The following is a 20,625-nucleotide window of genomic DNA, read 5'->3' on the forward strand; positions in this document are numbered from 1 at the left end:
CGCCTATGTTCAAGTACCATTATACTTTTCTGCACCGCGCCCGCCAGTTCACATACCAGTGGTCGGGAAATACAATGCGAGATCACTGTCGGCAGCATGGGACCTCTCCTTACAACCCGGCTGCCATTTCATCGTCATAGATTGCATTTGCGGCCTAGGCTTCTTTGTAAAGACTAGTGCCGAGGTAATCGTACTGCCGTCTTCCAAGGGTAACTGCACTAAGTGTCACTTGGCCCTACACTGTGCACGGCGAGCTCTACCTCTATCACCAAGTATGTTCTACCGTCCATCACTCTCGATTTTGGCCGGCGGCACACGTTCCGGTGGATATTCACAGTTTCCGACGTCAATAAGGCTATCCTCGGCTCTGACTTCCGAACGCATTTAGACTTCGACGTAAGCAATCGCCGCTGTCGCCAGACTAACACCAAGACACGACTCTCCATCCCAAGAGTTCTGATGTCTATCACTCCCACCAGCACCTGCACACTGATCCCACTCTGCCCGTGCACTAGCATGCTCGAAGACTTTCGTGAAGTGACGACGCCTTGCAATTTAAATCAGCCGCGCAAATACAGCTTAATCCATCACATTGTCACGCGTGGTCCACACGTCACAGGTCTTCCGGGCCTCCTCTTCGGTGAGTGTGTGGCCATTGCTAAATAGACATTCACGCACATGTTCTGGTTGGGTCTTATTCACCCTTCTTCCAGCAGTTCGGCCTCCGTACTTCATCGCGTTCCCAAGAAAGAACCAGGTGACCGGCCTCTGTACAGCGACTACCTGACGCTCAACGCTCACAGGATCCACAAGAGCTATCCCCTTTCACATATTAGATATTTCACAGGCACCCCGGAAGGCTGCAAAATCTTTAGTAAGGTGGACTTTGTCAAGGCCCATCATTGGTGAGAATATGCATATCCCGAAGACGGTCATTACTACACCCTTCGGCCTGTTTGATTTAGTGCACATGCTCTGTGGGCTACGTGACGCAGCTGACATATTCCAAAGATTTATTGCCGAGGTAACGCACGAGCTTCCGGCTGTATTTGCCTACATCGATGACATCCTCATTGGGAATCCCAATCCACATTTTCATGAGCGTCTCCTCGAGGAACTCTTTCAACATCTTCCGCAATTTGGCCTGCTGTTGACCCCTAGAAACGCGTCTAAGGTCTTTTGAGCTCGATTTCGCTGGTCACCACATCTCGGCATTGGGAATTCGTCCATTGCACTTCCACATCCAGGCCGCAAGACTTTCCCACGTCCACTGTTTTACGTCAGCAGCGTGAGTTCCTGGGCCTAGTGAATTTCTAGCGACTCTTTATTCCGCATCAAGTCGAGCTTCTGCACCCATTTCCTGACCTTCTTCGCACAACTAACAGTTCCTTATCCGCAATTTCCTTGTCTCCCGAAGACCAAGCTGCTTTCAGGGCTGCTAAAGAAGCGTAGCGGATTCTGTGCTTATTATCTAGCCCAGAACTATCGTACCTGCTGGCATACTAGTGGATGCTTCCATTGAGGCCATCGGGCTGTTCTGCAGCCGCAAAATGACTTCCAGTGGTGCCACTGCGCTTCTTTCGGAAGCTACAGCCTTTGAGACTCGCCACAGCCTTTGTGGCCAAGAGCTGCTCGCTATCTATTCTACCATCCAACAGTCCCAGTACTTCTTGGAGGGCCGGCCATTTTCGTTCATTCATTCATCATCAGCCTGGTTACGCCCACTGCAGGACAAAGGCATCGCCTATACTTCTCCAACTGCCCCGGTCATGTACAAATTGCGGCCATGTTGTCCCTGCAAACTTCTTAAGCTCATCCGCCCACCTAACTTTCTGCCGCCCCCTGCTACGCTTCCCTTTCCTTGGAATCCAGTCCGTAACCCTTAATGACCGTCGGTTATCTTCCCTCCTCATCATATGTCCTGCCCATGCCCATTTCTTTTTTTTTATTTCAACTAAGATGTCATTTATTCGCGTCTGTTCCCTCACCCAATCTACTCTTTTCTTGTCCCTTAACGTTATACCCATCATTCTTCTTTGCTTAGCTCGTTGCGTCGTCTTCAAGTTAAGTAGAACCCTGTTCGTAAGGCTCCAGGTTTCTGCCCCGTAGGTGAGTACTGGTAAGACACAGGTGTTATACACTTTTCTTTTGAGGGATAATGGCAACCTGCTATTCATGATCTGAGAATGCCTGCCAAATGCACTCCAACCCATTCTTATTCTTCTGGTTAATTCAGTCTCATAATCCGGATCCGTGGTCATTACCTGCCCTAAGTTGATGTATTCCCTTACCACTTCCAGTACCTCGCTACCTATCGTAAACTGTTGTTCTCTTCCGAGACTGTTAAACATCACTTTGGTTTTCTGCAGATTAATTTTTAGACCCACCTTTCTGCTTTCCCTCTCCAGGTCAGTGAGCATTCATTGCAATTGGTCCCCTGAGTTGCTAAGCAAGGCATTACCATCAGCGAATCGCAAGTTGCTAAGGTATTCTCCATTAACTCCTATCCCCAATTCTTCCCCATCCACGTCTCTGAAGATTTACTGTAAACACGCTGTGTATAGCGTTGGAGAGATTGTTTTTCCCACCTGACGCCCTTCTTTATTGGGATTTCTTGCTTTTTTAATGGAGGACTACGGTGGCTGTTGAGCCACTGTAAATATATTTCAGTATTTTTACATACGGCTCGTCTGCACCCTGATTCCGTAATGCCTCCATGACTGCTGACGTTTCGACTAAATCAAAACACTTCCTCCTAATCAATTAAAGCTATATATAAGGGTTGATTATATTCCGCACATTTCTCTTCACTATCCCCTGATTGATAGTGTGAATATGGTCTATTGTTGAGTAGCCTTTACGGAATCTGGCATGGCCCTTCCATTGACAGAAGTCTAACGTGTTCCTCATTCTATTTGCGATTACCTTAGTAAATAATTTGTAGGAAACGGACAGTAAGCTGATCATTCTATAATTTTTCAAGTCTTTGGCGTCCCCTTTCTTATGGATTAGGATTATGTTAGCGTTCTTCCAAGATTCCCGTACGCTCGAGGTCATGAGGCATTGCATATACAGGGTGGCTAGTTTTTCAAGAGCAATCTGCCCACCATCCTTCAACAAATCTGCAGTGACCTGATCCTCCCCAGCTGCTTTACCCCTTTGCATAGCTTCCAACGCTTTCTTTACTTCTTCCGGCGTTACTTGTGTGATTTCAAATTCCTCTAGACTATTCTCTCTTCCATTATCGTCGTGGGCGCCACTGGTACTGTATAAATATCTACAGAACTCTTCCGGCCATCTTATGTTCTAACACATCGTAAGCCTATGTTGTAGGTGTTCAGTACGGTCTTCCTAGTACGTCGAACGTGAACTTCGTCAGCTGCCCTACATATCGGAGTTCACTACGGATATGTTAGGCACCGAAAACGAGGCAGCTGACGCATCCTCCCGCATCACTTCCCTCTGGACTTCTACATTAACTGTGGACTAGGTAGGCCTAAATCGGGAGTGCATGTCATCGTTCCCTCCGTCACAACTATTTCCTCACCCATTTGTGCTTGGCTCTCTGAGGTGTGACATGTCAGCGGCTGCACCTCGTCCCCTTCATTCCCGTTGCCTTTCGTCGTGTAGCGTTCTAATCCCTTCACAACATCTACCATCCCAACATCCGAACCAAGCAGCACCTCGTTAAACAGCGCTACGTCCGCCAAAACATCAACACATGTTCGCCAGGAGGCAGGTTCGTGCCTCGCGTTCCCAACCGCCAAAGTTACCCGCTACACAAAGACTTTCACTGAGTATTTCTTGCCACCTGGCCGTCGCTTTGACCACGTCCGCCTTAATTTGGTTGGGCCACTTCCTCCTTCTCATAACTGATGGTACATTATAAGATTGATTGACCACTTCACTCGTTGTCCCGACGCTGTGCCCATTCCTGACATCACTGCTGAAACGGTCGCCAAAGCCCTCGCTTCAACACGCACTTTCCGCTTCAGCTGCTCCCACATCGTGGCCACCGATCGTGGCCGGCAATTTGGTGGGGCCCTCCTCACTTCCCCCAACCGCCTGCTTGGCGCTAAACACTGCCGTACAACTTATTATCATTCTTGTGCCAACATAAAGCGCGCCTGGATCGGGAGCAATGTGTCCACCACCTTCCTATTGTGCTTTCGGTCTATTCACTGTCCTTCGTGGCGAGGCTGGATATTTTATGAGCAAACTCGTCTGTGGTGCAGCTCTGCGGCTTCCTGGAGACTTGCTCCTTCCTTCAGACCCCTCGCCCCAGCCAATGCGGTACCTTCAATGCCTAGAGGACTGCATGCAGCAACTGCGCTACATCTTGACTCTGCCTCAATCTGCGCACTAAACATCTTTGCGCATCTTCTCCTTGCGCCTTTGAGCCACGTTGTTCTCAGAGGAGGCGCCGTAAAGGCATCTGTCACACCCTCCTACGATGGGCCGTACCGTGTCCTCCGTAAGACGAGGAAGATTGCCACCATCCTATTGAACGGCCGCGAGTGGTTAGTCTCATTAGACCGCATCGAACTGGCCTACCTCGAGACACCTCCCACGAAGCTCTGCGCGGATATCACTGGCGTATCCGTGCATCTGCGCCTAACCAAGACAGCACCTACTCCACTTGGTCCATGAGTACATTTCGCCACTCCGTCTGGGCGGTCATGAAATGTCGGCATCCTTGGTGGGCCCTGCAAAAGAGGAGAAAAATAAAATCTAGCAGCACGCGCTCACTGCGCAAGTACGGCACGCGATAGTCCATTATAAGAGCCTGCTACGCTGGCCCTCTGGTTCTCGCGCTCCTCTGCATTCCCTCGCTTCGCGACATATTCGCGTCTGTGTATCATTGGGTATGGGCCACTCTTTCATGAAATTCTTTCACGGTAAATTCTGTTACTAGGTATGTAACACTGGGTGTGTGCCGTTCATCAAAGAGCCTGCTTCGCATCAAGTTGGGTGACTATGCGCTACGAGGTATATGTCACTCTTCAATGAGAAAAATATATCAAAATTTTCGTAGAATGCATCTCACGATAAATGTCCACTTTAATGCGATTAGTATTGGAACGATCACCCATTAAGTCACGAGTTATGACCGACTGTCAATGTAGGCGTGAAAAGTAGATAATTTTATGCCACGGTGCTATGCGCCACTGAAAGCATATCAACGTTTTAGAACGACTATTTGTGAATTTTATCATGAGTCATCTGTATTACGAAGTAACTATATATTTGAATATTGCTAAGTCAGTCACGCTACGCTTCTTCGCAATGAAGGATTGGCTAACCAGCTCGAATGAAATGCGCAAGTTACTTATATTTCGAGCTTGCTACCCACATGGCCCACATCAAACGTCTCGTATAACACGGTAGTGCCTTCACCAAAACAGTACTCTGTAACGATAGCTATGTCTCAAAAGTAAAGAAGTGCTTTTAAGAAGTAATTTGAGTTAGCAGAATGTTCAGTTTACCCTAAGCTTAATGTTTCTGCTCTGTTCATCGCTACCACTGGACAGAATTGTCAAAAATAGGTCACGTCCATAGATGCGGACGCCGTGACTGCAGGGGTTATAGGCGACACATCATAGTACTACTGCCGGAACGCACCATGCAGGGCACCATGCTTGGAGCCCTGCTGCTCTCTCCGACTTCTTTTCCAGAAACGCGGTGCCACCTGGCAGCCCCGCCACAACATAACAAAAGGCACGAAAACCAGGTGAATCTGTCATATGCAGCTAATTGCAATATTAGATGCATTTGGACGATAGGATGGCAAAGAATTTGTTCTGTGGGTGAGCAGTGAAGATGCGAAGACAATGGCGTGAAATGGGGTGGTGAAGGCAGGGAGGTAAACCGGAAGAGATTCTGGTCTGTTACACTGCACTGGGGGAAGGGTCAGAGGAAATGAAATAAGGGAAAAAAATGAATACCTTAGCAGATCCTGGTTTGCTGATGACGATATCCCACTCAGCAGCACGAGAAATTCATTTCAGCTAACGTTTGAGGACTCGCAGGGAACTCTAAATTTGAATTAACAAATAGAGATGAATAAAATTGGACTAGAGCGCAAACGGCAGGCTTTACAATATCACGGCGGGTATATTACCACCATCATTGGAAATAATATTACAATTATTACATTCAACTGCTCTCATTGGGGAGAAACTTGGTGGGTAACCAAAACGCTTAAGAAGTTAATGACTGCATAACAAGCGATGAAAGAAAAATGTGAAGCGTAACACTAAACCACAAGATTACAGTGGTGTAGATCAGTGAGAAAACATTGGTAGCCAAAGTCTAGGTGATGTTAACAGGTATAAATGGTGTGGTGACGGGTGACCACGTAGACAGGTAAAGCCTCCGGCTCTCACGGGAGAGGAAAAACCGACACTCGATCTCTTAGCGTAGCATGTTTTTATATCCCTTTCGGAACATTAGTCTATGCCACTGCGTACCAGCCGCTTGTGTCTCGTGTAGACGCAAGCGTCTGCGTAATTCTCATGCGAGGCCGGCGCTGCTGCCGCTACAGAGGGTTCCCCTCCTAGAGAGGAGGAAAATTCTATGAACGATGGGAAGTCCACGTGATGCGGCCTGTCCTGGCGTTGGGCTTGGGTGTCACGTACGGAGGCGGCATCGAATGACGCAGCATGGTTGCGTCGCACATTGGTGGGGCCGATGGCTCGGGTGCTTAAAGGTTGGCGGGTTTGAGACGTCCCAGAGCAGTTGTTTCTGAGTGACCGTTGACATTCACGACAAAAGTCGTCGAACGACGCCCGATAACGCAATATGGTCCGGAGTAGTGTGGCCGCAACGTCTTCCGTACGGCACAGTTACGCACGGAAACGTGGGTAGCAGAGGTGAGTGCGGGAGAAACGTACGGAGACCTTGGTTCTTGCGAACGCGTAGACACGGGGTGTATGTGGCTGAAGAAAGCTTGCAGTTCGGCCACGTAGTCGGCAGGTGATGGCATAGGTGTTTTGGTGGTGGCGTCAAAGAAATCGCAAGGCGTAGATGATTGCCGCAGACTAGCTCAGCACACGAGATACCTAGGTCGCTCTTGAGTCAAGTAAGACGAGAGTCCAATGTAGAACCCACTTCTCCGGCGATTCATGCGACATAAGGGGGGCCTTGAGATGCCGGTGAAAACGTTCAACTAGTCGATTGGACTGCGGGTGGCAAGCAGTCGTGTCGTTCGGAGTAGTTCGAGTAGTTCGAGTAGTTCGTTCAAGAGTGCTAAGTCAAACTGCCGACCTCGATCGCTGAATATTGCGCATGGGCAGCGGAACTGTGCCATCCATGTAGACACAACGCCTGCTGCAACTGTGGGCGCTGAGATGCCAGATATAAATGTAGCTGCTGGCCACCGTGTATAGTGGTCGATGCATGTCAGTATGTATCAGTAACCTTTCGAAGGTGCGAGTGGGCCGACGAGGTCCAGGTGTAAGGTGTCAAACGAGCATCCAGTGGAAGAAACGACTTGGTAGACGGAATGGGGTGAAGCTGGATCTTAGAGCGTTGATACAACAAACAGCAGTGAATCTAATTGTGCACTTGCGCGTTTAGCCGAGGCCAAACGAAAGGACTGGAAAGAAGCTTCTGCGTCGCGCGTATGCCAGGATGCGACAGGCTGTGCATGGTTTCGAATATACATCTGCGAAGGGATGCCGCAATGTATGGTCTAGGTGTGTTGGTTGAAGTGTCGCAGACGACTCACGAACCCTCTGGGGTCACAATGACGTCCACCAATTTCAGCGACGTTGAAGAATTCCGGAATGTACGAAGTTCGGTGTCGTCACGCTCTTGACTGATGAGTAAATCGACATCAGTGATGAAAGGTCGCGACGTCAATGTGGAAACAGCATTGACGCAACTCAGATTGTCGGCTGGAACGTTGTCGGTGCCCTTGATGCGATGGAACGTTGTGTTAAACTCGGAGATGTATGAAATCTGTCTGCTCTCACGGGGCGAGTAACAGGACGCCTAACAGTTCATTGCGCGAACAATAGGCTTGTGGTAAGTCAAGATAGCGAATTCACGAACTTCTAGGAAATGGCAAAAATGTCTGATAGCCAAGTATGTGGCGAGTAATTCAGGGCCGAACACGCTGTAGCGGGACTGGCCAGGCTTCAGTTTCTTGGAGAACAAGGCGAGTGGATGTTACGCATTATCGATGAATTGCTACAGAACGGCACAAACGCCGGTGTTTCAAGCATCGGTCATGATGGCAGTGGGCGCGTCTGGCTTTGGGTGTCTAAGCAGCGAGGCGTTGGCGAGGGCAGACTTGACTCTTGTGAAAGCGTTGGTGGCCTGTTCAGTCTGCTGAAGCACGTGTTTACGTTTGTTTACCAGCAGAGCGTCTAGCGGAGCCATAAGTCGTGGGCAACCGGGAATGAATCGATGGTACAAATTCAGGAATCCGAGAAATTGGCGAAGCTTGCTGAGTGTGGTTGGTCGGGGAGGATTTTAGGTGACGCAAATCTTGGACGGCAGTGGTCGAATGCCGGTAGTGTCGACGATATGATCTAGGAAATCGAGTGTGGCCTGGCCGAAGTCATTCTAGGCATCGTTGATGACAACTATTTTACTGACAAGGCGTGAAAACAACAACTGCACGTGGTAAAGATGTTCTTCTGCGAAAGAGCTTGCGACGAGAAGTCGTCAGAGTATGCAAAAACGAAAGGCAAGCCTCGGGTGACGCAATCGATGAGACGCTGAAAGGATTGGCCCGCCTTCTGTATGCCGAAAGGCATGCGGAGAAATTCAATAAGACCGAAAGGTGTAGTGATGGCGGTCTTGGGAATATTGTCTTCAGCGACCGATAATTGATTATAGGCGCGATAAGATCGTCGCACTGTTTAACGCTACCGTGAAGTCCTGAATGTTCAGTAAAGGCCAGCGATCAGAAACTGTAACCTTTTTTAGTACCCGGTAATCTTCGCATGGTCGCCAGTCTCCCGTCTTAGGCACCATGTGAAGTGGTGATGCCCCATTACTGGAGGAAGGGCGGATGATGCCAAGTAGCAGCAAGTGTTCGAACTCCTCGCGAACAATCTTGAATTTCTCCGTGGAACAACGCCGGGGTCGGAAATAGACTTGTGGGCGGGAGGTCCCGATATGATAGCGTATTTCATGTTGCACAGGTTGCGTCCAGTCCGGCAGGCGCGTCAAAGTCAAGGAGCTCGCGTGGGAGCGCGGTGAAAGGTTCGTCCTACATTGCAGAAATAGGCGCGATCGGCGATGTGGTTGAAGATGGGACGCTGGAAACGGATAACTGCGTCACGGAGTCGATGAGACGGCGTCGTCCGACGTCGACAAGGAGTCCGTAGTTCTGCAAGAAATCAACTCCAATGACTGCTCGACGGACGTCTGCAACCAGTAAAATCCAGCGGAAAGCTCGCCGAAGTCCAAGGTTTAGCACCACGGAGCGTGACGAGAAAACTGGAATCCTGGCGCCATTGAAGGCTTTCAAAAACGACACAAGTGTCTCTTTTCCATCGGAGACGCGGGCGGGGAGAATTCTGACATCAGCTCCTGTGTTGACTAAGAACCGTTGTCCCGTAACTTTGTCCGCCAGGTAGAAAAGGTGACTTGTATATTGGGTCGCAGTACTCGTCACCGTTGGAGGTCGGCCGGCCTGTTTCCCTCCCAAGCGCAGGGACGCCGACAGTGACGAGCATTGTTTCCGAAACGGCGGTGGTGGTAGCAAATGCCAGATGTGGTAGTTGATGTTACATTGCTGGTGCACGTGCGTCCTGATTTGCTGGAACTACGGCTGCGTGGGCGACGAGATGACGTGCGTCGATGTTTCGCTCCACAAATGATGTCTTCCAGGTGCTCACACAAGGAGTCGAGCGGAGATTGCGCTGCTGAGGAGTAGGAAAGGATTAGCAAGGTGGTTGTATTGTCCCCCGGAGACGATGCCGTGATTGCGAGGTTGGGGTGTCTACATCCATGACGCTGTCGGCCAAAGCGGCAAGTCCGGTCAGGTGAAAGGTAGAGGCTGTCGCCAGGACCATCTGCACGTTAGCCGGGAGTCGTTGCAAAAACAATTCGCGCAACAGCGCGTCGTTAATGGATCTCGCGTTTTTTCAGAACAGCTGCCTCATTCGGCGAAGAAGTTAACTAATGCGTCGGTAGCCGAGTTCTTCAGTGGACAGAAGCCTATGGTTGCGAGAACGCTGTGAAGCTGCTGTGCCCTGTAGCAGGGCTGCCTTGGGATTGTCATAGGCGGTGGTGAACTATGGGGAGTTCAACAAATCTGCTACTTCGTCAATGGCGGCGGGCGAGAGCGCTGCAACGACGTAATGTAACTTTGAGGCTTGATAGCGGATACCAGCGACTTGAAATTGCGAATCGCCCTGAAGAAACCACGCCAGGGGATGCTGGTCCCAATACTGTGGAGGGAGGACAGCGATTGCCGAACAGGAGGGCTCACCGCGTTCTTCGCAAGGGTTCTGGCCTCGAGCTCTCATAGCGTTGGTCTGGTCCATGGTCGTCTCTACCATAGGAGCGTACGGCAGTATCATGTCCGGGGTCATCAAACTTTGATGACTAGCAACCACGTAGACCGGTAAAGTCTCGGGCTCTCGCGGGAGAGGAAAAACTGGCACTCGATCTCTTAGCGTAGCATCTTTTAAATACCTTTCGGAACGTTAGCCCGTGCGGCAGCGTGCCAGCCGTTCGTGCAACATGTAGACGCGAGCGTCTGCGTGATTCTCACGCGACGCCGATGCTGCAGCCGCTACAAGGAAAAACGTAAGGCGCACTGCAGGTGGTCTAATGCAGCTACAGAAGGAGTGCCAAGAGAAGGGTAGAGCAGTCATCCATGGCAGAGATTGAATTGACCTTGTAGTGGCCGTCAAGAACACGGTAGCAAAACTGTGAACGGCGTAACTAACTTCTATAAGGAACACTTGTGCCCACACAGGCAAGTGACAATGAAACCACAAGGAAAGCGGCGAACACAGTCGGCGATCGTCGGAAATCTGATCAGTGGGCCAAAGGCATCGGCTTTCAAACATTAGTCATTGAAGGTTGCAGAGCAGCCACTGGTGCCCGCGTGTCTTCCAGAATATACTACAAAATTCAAGTCGCGCATACACGCTAATTGGCTTACATGAGGTTCAGTGACAACAGGCAGCGGACAGAACCATCGATAACAAATCTCCGATACATGCAGGCGCGTCCTGCGCTGAACGACAGCATTTGCTGGACGGTGAAATGCGGTCAACCGATGACAGAAAAACAAGTACACGGGCAAATATTATAAATTTACAAACTTCGAAGGCGTAAGATGTCTTTGGCGCAAGACAGAGGCAAGTGGATATCGCCGTGAGACGTCTTGTTGCTGCAGTGGACATAAAACGGGCTGATAACAATAATCACCTCCTAACCGGCGTATGCAAGTGCTTAGAATTCATTAAACAGCACCTGAATTTTCAAGACTCAGTTCGTTCAATCGCTTAGGCCCCTTCAAAAACGTAGCTCGTCAGATTCAGCATAAAGAAAATAACGCCATGAACTTGTCCACGTATCTTTAGCTACAACCACGTGACCTGTAATTCTAAGGGACAGCTTGAACAAATTGCTCCATGCTCCTTCTCACGGGAGTCACCAGTACTAGAGTCAGATCACGATTATTGATAAAATTCGCGAATCTTAGTATTAGTAAAGACCTGTGTCATTCCCCTATATTGTTTTACTTCACCTAGAGCACCGATTGATTTGAATATAGGTATATTTTAATGCTTAGTCTCTAGTGCAATATTGCCAATATTTCTCGCGAGACGCTATGATGTTGTTACATCGAAACGCAGATAACATTTACTCGGAAAAGTATACCAACATCCTTCATTCTCTGTTTTCACTTTATTCTAGAAAAGAGTATAAAATATTTTGCATAGAAATCTGCCAGTTCAATAAAAATCTCAAAAAAATTTGCAGTAATATTTTCATGCAGGTACCGGAGCAATTACGAAGACACTTAAGTACTGGAATAACACGAAACGTTGTGGAATTCTAGCGCTGCGGCGCCAGGGTAAGCAGAGCAATTTACGACAACGCTGTACGTGCAAGCGTCTGTATAGGTTTGGGGTTCCGTGCGCCGTGAATATGCGGCACCACGAGCTACTGACAAACAGCTATCCTTAACTTATTTCACTGAAATGTGTATTAGTATTACCAATACAACAAAAATATATCATTTAACACACTTGATTATGGATTGCATAGATATCGACGACAATGATCGAGCATTTCCCGCAACGCGTGTTTTTCGCACTTTTAATGACAAAAGAAAAAGGAAAATATTTGATGCGTTCGCAACTCACAATGACAGAAATATGTGGGAGCGCCTCTTGAGTGGAGCACTAAAAGAAATAAATGGATGATATAAATTGAAGTACTCACGTACGCGGCAAAAACCTGGAGGCTTACTAAGAGGATTCTACTTAAATTGAGGACCACGAAACGAGCTATGGAAAGAAGAATGATAGGCGTAGCGTTAGAGGATAAGAAAATAGCAGATTGGGTGAGGGAACAAACGCGTGTTAATAACATCTTAGTTGAAATCTCGAAAAAGAAATGGGCATTGGCAAGACATGTAATGAGGAGGGAAGATAACCGATGGTCATTGAAGATTACGAATTGGATTTCAAGGGAAGGGAAGCGTAGCAGGGGGCGACAGAAAGTTAGGTGGGTGGATGAGGTTAAGAAATTTGCAGGGACAACATGGCTACAATTAGTACATGACTGGGGTAGTTGGAGAAGTATGGGAGAGGCCTTTGCCCTGCAGTGGGCGTAACTAGGCTGATGATGATGATAAATTGAAGCGTAGTATGTGCACCGAATAGTGTATTACTAGCTTTTTATGCCATTGTTTTTTAATTTTCATTGACTTCCGAGTTCCCTCCGTTGTTTTCACGCCAGCATGCGGTGCGTCGCATTATACGATGAGTTGAAATCAGAGCTCTTCGTGCGTGTGTGTGCTCCTTGTCTGCCTTCTGTTTTTCGCGCTTTCAGAATACATGAGGAAAAAAATGGCCGGCAATTACGTTTCATGGTAATGCTATCTTTGAGCGCAGCTGCTGCCTTTTTTCAACAACAGCCAACTGCATACAGAACACGCAGTGCCGCACACAAAGGCGGTTCGGCGTTTCGTATTGGGCAGCATACACCGCGATCCGCCGCTATCGAGCCGGCACTCTGGCGACGCGCGATTTTATAGTGGGTCATAGTAGTGGAGATGGGGGGGGGGAGATTACCGACTATTATTTAACGTTTCTTCGGAGCTGCTGGGATGAGGAATGCGGTGGAGAACAGTGGCATCGAGTAGAGGTCACACACTCATTCACTCTACAGACGGGACTCGATGTGGTCGCACTAGGTTGGGGTGGGAAGTATAAGGGGACGAAACGCCATGACAGTCTTTCAAGTCGCCGCAACGGCACTGCGCTACGTAAGGGGAGGTGTAGGAAAAGAGTGGGGCGGCACAAGGACAGCCATGCGCAAGCACAGCCAGGGGCGACAAATACCACTGAGGAACGCGCCCCGCAAATGGGGAAGCGAGAGAAACGACTGAGAGCTGTACAACCGCGCAACGCGCAGAATGAGAAGCGGAGAGCCGTGGATCATGCGCGAGGCGGCAAGGAGCGACCACCGCCTTCACCGCGGCAGTGCCACGACAGCGGGAGAAAAGACGACGAGGAGGAAGTGGACGGTAGCGGCGAGATAGTCTTCCTGTATGTGCTCCCGCAGGGAGCACAGGTGCGCATAGGTCCAGCATTATGTTCCAGTTATGCAGTGAAGCTATTACTCGCGCGCGCAGGAGACAAATGCCGCACGGTCTTCCATTTGCTTTTTCGTCTGCTGGTCGCGAGCTACATGCGGCATTGTTCGCGAGCGCTGAGCAAGTTGCCACTGTTTAATGCAGGCTACTCTCGAACCATTGGCTTAATCGGAGGGGAGCACTGTTCGAACCCCCCAAAATTTTAATTTGTATGTACATATATACACGCGTGAACGTGCATATACGGGGCAGGACCCCCCCCCCCCCTAAATCCCCCCAAATAAAATTATGACTACGCCTGTTCCTCGAACAGCTCAAAAGTTCGCGTGCGAACCTGCCGTACCTTGCAACAAAAACCGGTGAAATGGTTTTCAGCTCGCATGTGAAATGTTCTCGCCAAGGCCGGAAGGCAAGAAATGTTTTAAAGGATGTTTGAAGAAATGTTCACACAAGTAAGTTGGAGAAAAATGTGAGCTCATTTCGGCTGCCGAAACCAGTCGATTATTGGTCGTCGCCAAGCGAAATATGGTTACTGCACTTATGTCAGTGACCGTTAAAGAGCGTTATTTATCACTGACGTCAATAACCGTCGTTCAGAGCAGCTGTACCTTTTCGTTATATGCGGTGCAGAAACGCAGATTTAAGCGCATTTCAAATTTTCACGTGTGCACATTTTAGGCGTAGCTTACTGCTACAATTCATTTACACCACCAAATAAACAGCTGCTTCGTAGCAGCAAATCTCCAAGTGGAAGAAGATTCAAGATACAGGAGTTTGTAGATCAAATCTATTTCGTGCAAGGAAATGGATGATCAATGGCTGCAGGCAGCAGGACAAGAGTGCCGGTTCTTGAAGCCTTGGGAGGCAGAATTCAATGCAACTGGAAGGGCCACAAGCTATGAAGGGTAACAAAACCTTATTTTTATTGCACTAATCACACCAAGATTGCAAATTGGAATTGAAATTGGAATTCACACATTGCAGACTCTCATTTGGGAACACATTTTTCATCTGTTCATACCAGTCAGGTCAATTTACTGCAACACAGCGCTTATTAAACACACAGGCAGTATTTGACATTCCTCTTGTCGACTAAGGCCGATCTAACAAGCAAGATACTGCAGGCGGTAAATGCTGAAGCTGTCACAGTTGTCTAATAAGTGGGAGTATGTGAGGTTTTCGCTTACTACGCAAAAATGAACACGAGCACACCAATCCACGCTACATAAAAACTACAAAGCCTACGAAAAATAAAACGAAATACAGAAGAGCGAAAAGCAGAATGCAGCGGGAAAATCGCTCCGGCTAGTAGTTACACTGTTTTGAACACACTGTTCGAGACTCGCTTATTCAGAACAATCGTGCAAGCAATGCTCCCAATTGGGCGAGCTGGTGAGTTAACATTCTTAGCGTCTATGTGCAGCGCGACACACATTCTCTTTCACTCGCGACATGGACATATCGTTGCTTCTTCGTCCCGCGTCTGTGTCGCGCTGCACATATACGCCAAAAAGACAAGGTAAAAGTGGTAGATTAGATCGACCACATAAATGAGAAAACATCGACGTACTCCCTTAGCGAAAAAGAAGAGGTTGAGATTGAATTTGATGAGGAAGCAGATTCTTTGGCTCTAGTGACATATATAAAAAGAAGGCTCGAGGGTATTCCTGCGGGATTTCGACCAATCGAAGAAATGAAAACAATCTGAAAAGTAAGTCTAAATGGTTGTAGCCTAAGAAACTGTTGCGCTAGCAAAAGTGTTAGTAGGTTCTTTCCCAGTGAATAAAAACGAAAGTTTCCCAGTTATAAGTAAAGAGTTTGTTGTCATGTGGGCAGGTGGCTGGCTTACAAGTGAAATGATTTATTCCGCAGTCATAAATACGAAATGTTGGCAAAATCCGGAATATACCTCTAGCATACACAAAATAACAATCAACAGAGTATTTAGGTGGTGCAGGAGTGAGAGCAACAAGTCGCCAAACCCGTTACATACGTCAAGAAGATGGCGCCGTGGAATCGCGCCCTGTGAGAAGCGTAATTTTCCAGAGCGAGTGTATCCTGGATTCGCTAGCCATCCAGTCGAGAAATTTTGGGGCCAGCCAGTCGCTGCTAGCTACAAGTACCAGAGGTTTGCTCACTTAGCAAAAAACTGCCTAGGAGCAAGGCGCTGCAAAATAAGTGCAGAAGACCACCATTACAAGTACTCTGTCTGTAAGGCAACCTATGAGCGCCAATTGCAACAAGTAGCACACTGCACTATTTGCTGGATGCCCCAAAAACGAACCGGCCTCTCTTCAATATCAACACGACACAATCTATGGCCGCACACACCAGCGCATTGCACCAGAACCAAACATGAATACGATGAACCCAGCGCAACCACCTTGTTCACAAGCGCCTAAGCACCCGGAAATTCTATGTAGTATGCAAAAGCCGCAAGGGCCGCACAACACCGAGGGTAAAATTCTGGTATATTACCAAACCAACATAAAGCTCGACAAGAAGCTCGACAAGAAGCTCAGAAGGGATCTCATTAGAAGAGCAACCGCGTGGCATATATACGACAGAATACGAGCACGCTGCAACCAGTCAGTGTGACGAAACAGGCGAACTCCTCTGCGTCTGTTGCTGAACTTGCCATACGAATGCTGTATTGTGCTGCATATTAAATTGTGCTGTGTTTAGTGCTCTGTATTGCCGATGGAACAAATGATATTACAATACACTACGTCAGCCGCTGCGCAAACAGGGCATTATACAACATTAATTATTGTAAAAGTGTCTCCATAGTCCAGTGGAGCACGACTTGTCCTTGCTCTGAGTTTGCTAATTTGAGAAAACTGGTGGCTCACTTCTCTTTTCCAGTATTATGTAATACGGACGCCAGTCAAGACAGCACTTTTAGACTAGCTAACTACGTTGTTTACACGTCCTCATGATCTTCTGGACCAAGCAGAGTGATGATCTGTGTTCAAAGAGACCTGTCGTCAGCATTATTACGTGCCGCCGTGCCAGACATTTTAGAATATGTAGCATGTGAAGTTCGGTTTGGGCGAGTAAATATCACTGTAGCTAGTGTTTATCTAAAATCTTCTACAAATATTTGACGTTCTAGATTGACGGACCTGTTTCAGAAATATACAAAAGATGTAATATTTTGCGAAGATTTCAGTGCGCGCCAAGCCTTGTGGGGAAGTGCCTAATGAGACCGTCAGGTCAATGAGCAAGAAAATGCCATTCAGAAGAGTGGTCTGAGTTTGTTGAATGACTGCTCAGTGACGTTGCTGCGGGGTTTTTATTAATCTAGCTGTCAGGACCTTAGGCTCTGCTCAAACAATATTGCATGTGAAGCAACATGGAGAACAGACATTCAAACAAGAGGTAGTGACCAATTTCTTATTCTAATACAGCATTCGAGACTACGAGTTGCGACTTATCGGCACTCTGCAAGAATATAAATTCGCAGGCGCCTCGATATCAGATTACACGTCAAGGTGATGCTTTCAGCGATATAGACAGTCTATTATCGCTCATACAATGCAAATGTTTCACGCAGCAGTTCTGGGGAAACGCGCAAGGAGGACGGAAGTAAATAATAAAGAGAAAATTAGACATCCACGGAGTCGATTGGTTGGATGTCTAATCTTCTCTTTAGTAATTACTTGCCTGTACCTTGCGGGTTTCCGCAGAACTATCACGTCAAACTCTTGCCTTTGTTTCAGAGTTGTTGATGCGTTTCACTTCACCGCACCATCTGCTAACCACCTGGTTAGCTCAGGTGGTAGCGGGGCAACCCCGAAAATGCGATAGTTCCGAGTTCGAATCCCGGACCAGGACGAATTTTCTTCAACTGCAAAGCTTTTCTTTCGAGGAACTCGTATGGGTTACCTTTGTAGAAATTGCTACGATTGGGTGGATGTATAATTGTCCCTTTATTAAATACAATGCAAATGAAACCTTTGTTCAATGTTTGTGAAGATTTCAGAAGTTTACGCTTGTGTACAATCTGAATACGAAATGCTCAGAGCTGTACGCTGCAGAGCTAAAAAAATATACCGATGCACATGCCTTATTGAAGATTGCCGAGAATGACAGAAGATGTATGATTATGTGGGTCTGCAGCTGGAGCGCGCAGGTACAAAGCGCTAGCAGTAATTTTTCGTTTCACTTCTTCCCCTTACACCGGAATCTGAAATAGGAAATGTTCTGTGCTCTTTGAGTGGGTCATTAACGCACCAACAACCATTCAGAGCTATAACTTTGGTACAGAAAGTACTGGAACCAACCGTTCCAAACGAGCTATGTCAGCTTATAACGCACCCAAACGCAGCAGTAAACAAATCTGAATGCAGTAACACTGTCAAAATAATAAAAGCATCGCGAAATTTTTCTATCACCAGCCATCATCATGACCTACACAAGCTGTTTTCATGGGATGAATTAAAGAATGCACTGGTATTGTGCTTGCAGAGGACAGCAGCCAGACTTCACGGCGTCAAATATTCTGCCCAGAAACACCTGGGTCCTGTGGCGACAAAATGTTTGCTAAATTTACCCAATGATGCGTGGATATCGGGATGCCTTTCTCATTCCTGGGAAATTGCCCGAGAGCATCCGATACCAAAAACGAGTGAAACTCCTTTATCGCTAGATTATTTCCGCCCTGTCAGTCTGACGAGTTGCCTATGTAAACTTATGGAAATTATGATAGACGCTAGGCTTTTGTGGTGGGCAGGAGCACCAACGCACTACCCAAAAATATGGCAGGCTTCGGCGGGCGCCGGTGTGCAAGGGATACTATTTTAGATGTTGTTACTTACATTGACCATGAGAGGAGCTCTGCAAGAATTACCATTACAGCGTTTCAAAACCTAAAGCGTTCATGTTAAGCCATGCTTACGTACTGCATGAGTTAATTCCTTTGGGCATAGTTGGTTGAGCACCATAGATAGATTTCGGGTTTCTTAAGAGACGGGAAAATCTTCATTGAAACTGCTGATGACAAAAGCACAAAGCCTAAAGTGAATCAAGGCGTTCCTGACGGCCCTGTACACAGTCCATTTCTATTTACCTATGTTATGACTGAATTACCCCGTATCATTCGCGCTACATAGAATTATTCACTATATCCAGGAAAACACGGGGAAAGTGGGAGACGCAAATTGAAGACCAAAACCAAAACGACAACAAGGCAAAAGTGGGAGTCAACGTTTCGCCAAGTGGACTTCTCCTTTTTTCTTGAAGAAGACAAGTCACTTGCCAAAACAATGGCTCGCGCTTTTCATTTGTTCTTGTTTTGCTCATCGCTATATGCAGACAATTTGTGCACATGGGCAAATGACTGGATGACTCAAGTTGTTCAGCAAAAGCTACATGCTGCTCTAACAATAATTGTTGATTTTCATTTAACAATAGTGATGAAACAACTGGCGTGATTATTTCACACAACAAAACTGCTGTACTTTCTTTTAAAAGGAAATGCCTCAACAAATTCCAGCTCGTGTTTGCTCTCAGCGTCTGTAACTTGGGCGACAACACACGTTCTTGGGTATTATTAGAGACATACTGCTATCATAGACCCACCAAATAAAAGCATTATAGGAGAAAGTCAACTTCCTAATCAACACTCTTTCGTCGATTTGGTAGAGTGAGATGGGGTTGTTCAACCTCTTTGTTATTACGCATTCACTCGGCAATCATTCCACAAAGAGTAGCATACTCTGCTCCTATGTTCAATGCAACATCCTGCAATCGAGAGGAAACAGTTAAAATATTCCTGGTCACAAGCCTTCGCACATGTCTTTGCATTCCGTATGCACCTGACAGTGCTTCGGTAATTGCTGAGTCCTGCCAACAAACTTTTCATGCGTTAAGAATAATGGAAGCTTATCGTCACTTTTTTGCCGTTTGGCAACACAACACGCTAATTATCCACTATGCCATGACCTACAGGCTGAACATGAACAGGAAGCGTACATGAAGATATACGGTGGTACAAAAAATCTCAGTGCCCTTCCACTATATGAAGAAGGATGACCAGCGAAGCTCTGTATGTGGGCCCCTAATGGCGCAGTGCACCTCCGCTGCGGATCGGCCCAGCATTGCACTATTTTCGGGATCGGTCCACGGATGGGGAATGCTTAACGCCAGCGTCACCTCCCCTGCGGGTCGGGCCGGTGTTGCACTAACTTCGGGATCGGCCCTCGTATAGGGCCGAATAATGCCTGGGGCGCCATAGCGCAAAACTATTCCAAACTCTTCAATTCTAATTCTGCAATCAGCCCTCCGCGATTGGTGAAACACTTTTTTGGACCACCCCCACTTCACCTGTCTGCCACGCGACGTCACGAAAAGCGCGATAGTGCCCCAACTGCTATGACGTCTACACACTGATTATGCATGATTTGAACGAACAAAAGAAACATAGTCATTTCTGATTAGACGTCTTTTTGGCCATTAGCCCTCCGCTATTACTCAAAAGCTTTCGGGCTGCACCCAATTTACCTGCCTGTCCCGCGACGTCACAAAACCGCCAAGACTCACCGTGTCAAAGTGGCGTGTCAGCATTAAAGTTCCATTAATGTGACGAACAAAACTAAATTTTCTTCTGAATAGCCGCAGGCTGCCCCGTTCCGAAAGGAATAAACGATGGCTGCCGCCGATCGCTCAGGCAATGGCTACTCGCACTTGCTGGAGAGCCTGGGTTTATTTGCGTATAATAAAGCTTTTTGCGTAGTAGTGTAACGTTTTCGACCAGCTTCGGCACGTTTACGACCTCCTCCTGCCAACTCTTCTTTGCTGAGGATTATTTTAGCGTCATTCCC

At 47.6% G+C, this 20,625-nt stretch overlaps 1 protein-coding gene and 1 pseudogene across 10 annotated transcripts in view; one reads left to right on the plus strand and one right to left on the minus strand.

The window, feature by feature from the left end:
• The window catches only part of LOC142571110 (uncharacterized), a 119,389-nt gene that overhangs the window by 55,870 nt on the left and 42,894 nt on the right, over positions 1-20,625 (plus strand). For 5 of the 10 annotated variants that reach the window (XR_012825762.1, XR_012825760.1, XR_012825757.1 and 2 more), the window contains one exon: positions 11,975-12,052. The exons of 1 other annotated variant lie outside the window; for it this stretch is intronic. Coding sequence is in view for 5 of the 9 variants with exons in the window: in XM_075679401.1 (XP_075535516.1) it covers positions 11,975-12,037 (63 nt within the window). In the remaining 4 variants the exon portion in view is untranslated. Of the gene's footprint in view, positions 1-11,974; positions 12,080-17,211; positions 17,429-17,523; positions 17,967-20,625 lie in introns of those variants that run through there. 4 more of the 10 variants (XR_012825759.1, XM_075679400.1, XM_075679403.1 and 1 more) reach the window with 4 other exon arrangements.
• On the minus strand, positions 9,630-10,541 carry LOC142573353 (uncharacterized; annotated as a pseudogene).

This window comes from Dermacentor variabilis, chromosome 2, assembly GCF_050947875.1.
Source record: "Dermacentor variabilis isolate Ectoservices chromosome 2, ASM5094787v1, whole genome shotgun sequence".
In the NCBI taxonomy this organism is placed as follows: Eukaryota; Metazoa; Arthropoda; class Arachnida; order Ixodida; family Ixodidae; genus Dermacentor; species Dermacentor variabilis.